Below are 8634 nucleotides of genomic sequence, written 5' to 3'. Positions count from 1 at the left end.
ACATGTTGTATACTCTCTTTATCTTAAAATAAGTGTCTCAACTTTAGTATAATTTTATATTAAAGTTAGTATAAAGTTGAGACACTTATTTTGGGACGAAAAGAGTAGTATATTGCACCTGCATGCGAAAAGAAGGAAAAGATACATAATGAACGGAAATTCACTTTGGCTCATAGGTGTATATTTTTTTGGCCCATAGGTGTATATGCATCCATTGTACCTTCTTTGCTCCATTTTTCTTGTGTTATATCGTCGTCGGCAAGGGTGAAGATTGTACTTAGGTAGCAGCTAGCACTAGCAGGATAGAGTATATCAATTGTGAGCAGCCTGTCAGCCATGGGTGACGGAGCAGCCAGCTTGTACGTACGTACCTACTGCATTTTCGTACTACGCAGCAGTAGCTAGCGAGCAAGAAAGAGGTCGGAAGAGAGCGAGAGACAGAGAAGAGGGCTGGCGGTCACATCTTCTCACATGGCGCCATGTGCAACAGCTCGACCCAGTTGCTTGCTTCACCGGTAAGTAAATAAACAAATTCTACAGTGAATAGACTGGTAAGATCGAATTGTCTTGTCACGTTTGCTATGCAGGAACTGCAGCAGCAGCTGGCAGCCATGAACAGGCACTGTCATTTCCAAGCAACCCATCCCATGCAGCAGTATATACCATACACACACAAGAAAAAGAGGAGAGGGGAGGAGAGAAGAGAAGAGACGAGAAGCGTACAGAGAGTTTTCTTCTCCTTCTCCTTGCTCTTTGTGGCGCGGCGCCGCATTGCAACTGCATCCATCGATCGGTAAGCAAAGCAACCCAACTCACTCATCCATCTCTCGCCGCCGGGCCTTGATCCATTCCCTCCTCTCGCGTTGCTGTTCATAGTCATAGCTCTACGTTTTCTCTTGATTCCCTTCGATTTATCCTCTCTCGCTCCTGTCCTGGCTGAGAGCACATCGTGTTTCTTCAATTCCTTATATCCTTGCACCGTTGCACGGATGGATCATGGATCCTTGTTCTGCCTGCTCTACATGGGCATCCCTCCTACTCCGTCCGAATTAAGGGCTCATTTGATTCAAAGAAATTCTATAGAATTTTCGGAGGATTGAAATCCTTAGGATATTTTTCAATGTTGGTCTTTTGATTCACAGGGTTGGATCCCATAGAAATTTTTTCTATAAAATCTTTTATACTATAATTCATAGGAATCTAACATTCACTCATACTTTTTTTATAATTTCTTTGTTTTTCCTGTGGTATCAAACAATCCTTGCTAATCCTATAGGATTCAAATGTACATGTCATTCCAATCTTACACTTTTTTTATTCCTGCGCAGAATCCTGTTAATCAAAGAGGCCCTAAATGATGCAACCTCTATACAAATCATATAAAGACTTGTATAGATATTGCCTCAATTAATTTGGATCCAAGGGAGTACATAAATTTGCGTGTTTGGTATTTACATGCTGCCTGAATTTTTTTGCTAAGTCGATTTCGCAGAGAAGAAGATGAGGGCAGAGGCACATGCGAAGCGAGGCCCTCGTCAGGGCCTTGCCAGAGACGGGGACGACATGGCTAGCAGCGGCGTTGCCGACGTTGACCAGGATGAGGGGTTCCTAAGTGCGGGGTGGGGCCTTTTTTTTTACCGTGACTCGGATTAGAAGATAGCCAACTTGCCCGGAGACGGGGACGATGCGCCTGCCGCGCACCGTCCGCGTAGGCCAGGAACCACCAATACGCCCATAACGTTAGCAGGTAGCCGATGAATGTTGAGTACTTGTGGATTCATCAGCCAAGAATGTACTCCCTTCATCCCATAATATAAGATGTTACTATTTATGGGACAAAGAGTATCATTTAGCGAGCTAGCCTCCTTGCAGAGCATGTGTATGTGAGAGTTTGATTTTAGCTTCTACGACACCGGGCGGGATGAGCAACCCTATACCACGTGTAGCCACAGTGCAGGGACATGGGTTCTTAGGTGCGGATGGGGTGCTTTTCAGTTTTGGACTGTCCCTCAGATTATGTAGCAACCTCGCCGGAAGCATGAACGGGGCGGTGAGCGGTGGCGAGCGGCGGGAGGTGAGGCAAGGATGGCAGAAGAGCTGGGCCCAGCCGTTGGATTTTAATCCAAGGGCCGAGGAAAAACCAGTCGACTCACATGTAGATCCACTGCTAAGCTAGTACGTACTCTACGTAGTAATCGGGACTCATCAGAGCCACCGCGACGCCCCTATGATGTGACAATTAATAACACTCTTGATTTCATACATACGCACACATATCAAGATCAACCAGCACTACAAGTTACAACATCACTATAGCTACACCTCCTTCAAGAAGGTCAACTTGCATGCATGTTCAACCTGAAACCAAATTAACTCTTTGTCGATTCATGTATGAATATGTCTCTCTCTTAACTTCGCATTCCTCTGCAGGACAACCTGATTAGCATGCAACGCAGGACAGCAGCCCCTGCGGCCAGCAGCAACCCCCCAGCGCGCTCTCATCAAAGCCATCCCGATGCCGCTGCTTCGTTGACAAATTCTGCCGGGGAGCTCAGGCTACCCAACGGCGACCTCTACTCCGGCACGCTGTCGGGGGGAGTACCGGAGGGCACGGGGCGGTGCGTCTGGTCAGGCAGCGGCTGCGTGTACGAGGGCGGGTGGAGGCGGGGGATGAGACACGGCATTGGAAGGACGGAGTGGCCGTCGGGGGCCGTCTACGAAGGCGAATACTCCGGCGGCTTCATGGACGGCGAAGGAACACACGTGGCCGCCGGCTCCTCCTCCTCGTCCTCTTACAAGGGTCAGTGGAAGCTGGACCGCAAGCACGGCCTCGGGCTCCAGGCGCACGCCAATGGCGACGTGTACCAGGGCGCCTGGGTCCAGGGCCAGATGGAAGGCCAGGGCAGGTACACGTGGGCCAACGGCAACAACTACGTCGGCACCATGAGGAACGGCCTCATGTCCGGCAAAGGTGTCCTCACGTGGAGCACCGGGGACTCGTTCCAGGGGAACTGGGTCGCCGGCGTGGCGCACGGCTACGGGCTGTACACCTGGGAGGGCGGCGGGTGCTACCTCGGCACCTGGAGCAGGGGGCTCAAGGACGGGAAAGGCACCTTCTACCCTGAGCGCCGCAGGGTTCCCGCCGCTCGCCTCGACGACCTGAGGAAGAGGGGCGTGCTGCCCGACGTCTCCTTCGGCGCCGGCGCGGACCCAGAGCCCGCGGAGGCGGATGCGAGTTTGTCCAGGAGGAACTCAGGCCTCGGGCGGCCTCCGATGAAGAAGCGGCCGTCCCTGCAGAGACGCCGGAGTATCGGCGCGGCCATCGGAGTGGCCGTCGGGGTGGTCACCGGAGGTCCTGCAGGTCCTGGGAAAACGCTGAAATGTGAAGACACGGCTGGTTCCCTCTCCCAGATACTCGAGAGGGAGTACGCGCAGGGCGTCCTGATCAGCGAGGTCGTGCTGGATAAGAGCCTCCCGGATTCGCCGTCGTCCAAGAAACCGAGACTTGGACGGAGCAGGAAGGTGAAGGATGCCAAAAGGCCTGGAGAGACGATAATTAAAGGGCACCGGAGCTACGATCTGATGCTCTGTCTGCAACTTGGAATCAGGTAATGCATAACTCGGTACGGAATTAGTTATCCCTCAACTAATTCTGTAGTTGTACTAAGCTCCAGACACTTATTTTGAGACTGATACTCCGTACAAGGCATCCCAATCTAAATTTTCAACAGTTTCCTTCTATACATTGCTGTGACCTATGAAGCCTAGCTATGACCCGATAATTTAGTTTCCTTCATCGACATGAGAGTGTTACTGTCTCTAATTAAGGTTGAATGTGGCTGCACGCCTGTACTCAAGGTTTTGGTTACCGGGCGGTAAATTCGGTTGCCACCCGGTAACCGCACATCTCATTGCCCCACGGGAAATTGCCTTACCGAGGAAAAAAACGAATTTTAAAATGTGAATGAATTTGGCTGAATTTTTTTCAGACTCAAATTCATTAAAAAATCGTTTGGGAACTGCCCGGTATTTTTAGCTTACCGCGGTAACCAGATACCTTGGTGCCCCATAAGATATTCTTTTGCATCCAGAATCAAAAACCTTGGTCCTACTACTCAGGTACACAGTTGGGAGGATTACTCCGATTCAGGAGCGTGAAGTGCGAGCTTCTGATTTTGGCCCCAAAGCAAATTTCTGGATGAACTTCCCCAAAAACGGATCACCGCTTACTCCTTCACATCGTGCTCTAGATTTCAAGTGGAAGGACTACTGCCCAATGGTTTTCAGGTTTGTACTTCACTTTTCATTCAACAGGAGTATATTGTTGGTCAGCATGTGTTCTTTTCATTATCTAAAAAATTATGTTCTTCTGTTGATCTAGTACATTCGTATAACTTAGCTTAACACAAGAAAAAAAATTATAAGGATGTCATCGAGTAACTTGAGTAGTTCAATGGCTGAAGTGTTACCCTGTTGCAATCAATCTGAATATTGTTCTGCAATGATCGATATTCAATGCTTATTAACTCACACAATTTGAAATTTATTTGTTTCAGTAGCTAGTGAGACACCCTTGCAGTATTTTATTTTTCAGAACATAACAAGACTAATTTCTTGGTAGAATTTGATTATAGAAATTTGAGGGAGATGTTCAAGATTGATACAGCAGATTACATGATTTCCATTAGTGGAAGTGATGCACTTAGGGAGCTATCTTCTCCTGGAAAGAGCGGGAGTATTTTTTTCTCATCACAAGATGACCAGTTTATGATCAAGACTCTTCGGAAATCAGAAGTGCAGGTTCTCTACCAATTCCAGCTCTTAATAGCAACAGCAAGATTCAAATGATCTGGAGCTTGCATGTCTCACCCAACACTTGATCCAAAACGGATATGTTCAATGATCCAGAATTGTTAGCTTATCTGAACCAGTTTCCTAGTTCACTTAATGAATCATATTTGCACTTGAATCAATTTTTTCCTTTTTGCCCATTTTCTTACATGTACAACATTGATATTTACTTGACATCATGCAGGTTCTTCTGCGTATGCTTCCATACTATTATCGTCATGTCCATACCTATGAGAATACACTTGTAACTAAATTTTTTGGCCTCCACAGGGTGAGACCTTCCAGCGGTCAAAAGGTAGTGACATTATTAACTCTTGCTTGAACTCCCTATTGTCTCATTTAAAGAATAGAGTCTCAGAATTCATCAAAAAAATACAACTTCGACTAGTACTGTACTGCCTACAAAACCTTCTTATTTAGTTCATGTCAAAATAATACTATTGGGTTTTCAAGAGAAGTGGTTTAATAATATAATTATTTTGGCAACTCAAAAATAGAATAATTATTATCTTGCGACTTCCGATGACATATCACAGTTGCAATTGATAGTCAATGTTGCAGAGACTGTCTAAAGCTTCTTATATTTTTTTTAACGGCATATATTTATTTCCTTCATCTTAAAATGATATTAGTTGTCTGATCTGATATTTCATATTCTAGCTACTTTTCAAATGATGGTAAAAACTTAATCGTGTATTTTTGTTTTTGTTGTATATGCAGTTTCGATTTGTAGTGATGGGCAACATGTTCTGCACAGAACTTAGAATTCATCGAAGATTTGATTTGAAAGGTTCGTCTTTGGGCCGTTCTACGGAGAAAATTAAAATCGACGAGAACACGACACTGAAAGATTTGGATCTGAACTATTCATTTTATCTCGAGCCTTCTTGGCGGGATGCTTTGCTTAAGTAAGCATGTTCACTGAGAAAAAAACAGCTTATTCTCATGACCATTTTATCTTTGTAATAACCATGCTATGTTCTTATTCTGTGTAGGCAGATTGAAATCGATAGCGAATTTCTAAGGAACCACAGTATAATGGATTACAGTTTGCTTCTTGGTTTCCATTACCGGGCTCGTCGAAACCTACAAATAGGATCATCATGTCCTGAAAGCATTTTGCCAGATAAACTAACCATTCTTTCGGAAGCAGGTAAGAATGCAATCTATATCTTATTTCTCTGAGTATGTTTTCCAAATAACACATTTCGCAATAGCATGTTTTGCTTGCTGATATCAATAACGCAGATGCCGCGGAGGAGGATTCCGCTTATAATTATCGAGGCGGGCTGATTTTGGTGCAGCGAGGCAGTGACAAAAATGGTTCAGATGCTGTTGGCCCGCACGTAAGGGGGAGCCGCCTGCGTGCGCCGTCGGGTTGTTTCGAGGAAGTAGATCTTCTGATTCCAGGCACAGGAAGGTCATTACAAATTGATTTCTGTTGTTCCATCCTCATGTTCTTCCAATGCTAAATGTATGATCTGAGATGATTGAATTTGTTGTGAAATTGAATAGGCTCCCCATCCAGCTAGGGGTCAACATGCCGGCGAGAGCGGAGAAAGAAGAGAAACAAGAAGAAGGCAGCAAATCACTCCATCACATGTATGATGTGGTGCTCTACATAGGGATCATTGATATTCTGCAGAAGTACAACATGACAAAGAAGATTGAGCATGCATACAAGTCCATCAAGTATAAGTATAACCCCTTGTCAATATCTGCAGTTGAACCTCAATTCTACTCGGAGCGTTTCCTCAAGTTTGTCGGGACCGCCTTCCCACAAAACTCATCTAATCAATAAATCATCTTTCTTTCCTCCTCTCTTGCTAGAAAAAATGTAAAAAAAAGGGAAATCCAGGGAAGTGTGTTTGCTTGATATATTAATGTTGTGCATGTGTATGGTTGAGACCGTTGGAGGCAATGTATGTATGTATATTTGTCAAAAGCAACATAGACAAAAGAAGGCATCAGCGAGGGCTCATTATGAATGGATTTGGTTGTGGATTTCTGTCATATTGACTTACCAACCACCCCACTCTCACGGCTCTCCTGGCCCTGCTCATTGGCACCCTCCTCATTGCCGTGGCAAGAGCCTTAGCCTTAGTCGCTGTCACCGGCATTGGCGCTGGAGGAGGCGGCTACAATGGTGATGGAGGTCAGGGAGAAGGCGGTGGAAGCTCCGGTCATCATTATGGCTATGGCTATGCACTTGTCCTCCTCCCACCCGACGATGTTTGCTATCCAGTGTAATGCCCCGGACACACCCGCCGGTGGTCGTTACTCCTGGCGGGATCTAGACTGTCCCCATAGATCAATACTAGTCTTTTCTGCGCACTTTGTCCTTACTCGTGCGCACCCGGGAGCAACTTCCTGGTCGGTCACCCATCCTGAAACTACTCCTACTTGAGCACGCTTAAGTTTGGAGTTCTGTCTGAATGGGCTCCCGGAAAAGAAGGAATTTCTTATTGATATGAGTACTCTATCATCCCTAATAAGCCAGGCTATCATATCCAGCGGCGTCCCTCATTGTTGATGTTTCACTCCTTGTCACCGTGGATAACAACGATGCGCGTGAAACATAGGGCGGGGAGCTTACGACCATCGATGTTGGGAAACGCAGTATTTTAAAAAAATTCCTACGATCACGCAAGATCTATCTAGGAGATGCAAAGCAACTGAGAGGAGAGAGTGTGTCCACATACCCTCGTAGACCGAAAGCGGAAGCGTTAAGTAACGCGGTTGATGTAGTCGAACGTCTTCGCGATCCAACTGATCAAGTACCGCACGCATGTCACCTCCGCGATCTGCACACGTTCAACTCGGTGACGTCCCTCGTACTCTTGATCCAGTTGAGGCCGACGAAGAGTTTCGTCAGCACGACGGTGTGATGACGGTGATGATGAAGTTACCGACGCAGGGCTTCGCCTAAGCACTACAACGATATGACCGAGGTGGAAATCTGTGGAGGGAGGCACCGCACACGGCTAAGACAACTGTCAACTTTTGTGTTCTAGGGTGCCCCCTGCCCCCGTATATAAAGAAGCAAGGGGGAGCCGGCGGGCCCTCATGGGGCACGCCCCGAGTAGGATTCCTACTAGGAATAGGAATCCTATTCCTAGTAGGTTTCTAACAAGGGAAGAGAGGGGGAAGGAAGGAGAGGAAGAAAGGGAGAAGGAAAGGGAGGGGGCGCCGCCCCCTCCTAGTCCAATTCGGACTCCTCAAGGGGGGGGCGTCCAGCCCTAGGGCCCTCTCCTCTCTCTCACACACACAAGGCCCATGTTGGCCCATTAGTTCCCCTGGGATTTCCGATAACCCCCGGCACTCCAATATTTATCGGTGACCCCGGAACTCATCCGGTGTCCGAATAACATCGTCCAATGTATCAATATTTATGTCTTGACCATTTCGAGAATCCTCGTCATGTGCGTGATCACATCCGGGACTCCGAACTACCTTCGGTACATCAAAACACATAAACTCATAATACCGATCGTCATCGAACGTTAAGCATGCGGACCCTACGGGTTCGAGAACTATGCAGACATGACCGAGACTCATCTCCGGTCAATAACCAATAGCTGAACCTGGATGCTCATATTGGTTCCTACATATTCTACGAAGATCTTTATCGGTCAAACCGCATAACAACATACATTGTTCCCTTTGTCATCGGTATGTTACTTGCCCAAGATTCGATCGTCGGTATCTCAATACCTAGTTCAATCTCGTTAGCAGCAAGTCTCTTTACTCGTTCCGTAATGCAACATCCGGCAACTAACTCAT

At 46.7% G+C, this 8634-nt stretch overlaps 1 protein-coding gene across 1 annotated transcript; it reads left to right on the top strand.

The window, feature by feature from the left end:
* The first annotated feature begins 467 nt into the window (after positions 1-467).
* LOC119356588 (phosphatidylinositol 4-phosphate 5-kinase 9-like) lies at positions 468-6821 on the top strand. Its single transcript, XM_037623568.1, has 9 exons — positions 468-793; positions 2431-3608; positions 4120-4287; positions 4635-4800; positions 5036-5146; positions 5572-5759; positions 5847-6004; positions 6100-6271; positions 6367-6821. Exons 2-9 carry the CDS (start codon positions 2446-2448, stop codon positions 6650-6652), a joined length of 2412 nt encoding a protein of 803 aa, XP_037479465.1. The 5' UTR covers positions 468-793; positions 2431-2445; the 3' UTR covers positions 6653-6821.
* The last annotated feature ends 1813 nt before the right edge of the window (positions 6822-8634 follow it).

The sequence above is a fragment of the Triticum dicoccoides genome, chromosome 2A (assembly GCF_002162155.2).
Source record: "Triticum dicoccoides isolate Atlit2015 ecotype Zavitan chromosome 2A, WEW_v2.0, whole genome shotgun sequence".
In the NCBI taxonomy this organism is placed as follows: domain Eukaryota; kingdom Viridiplantae; phylum Streptophyta; class Magnoliopsida; order Poales; family Poaceae; genus Triticum; species Triticum dicoccoides.
The sequence above is the reverse complement of the archived record's forward strand: the minus strand, read 5'-3'. Positions and strand labels throughout refer to the sequence as shown.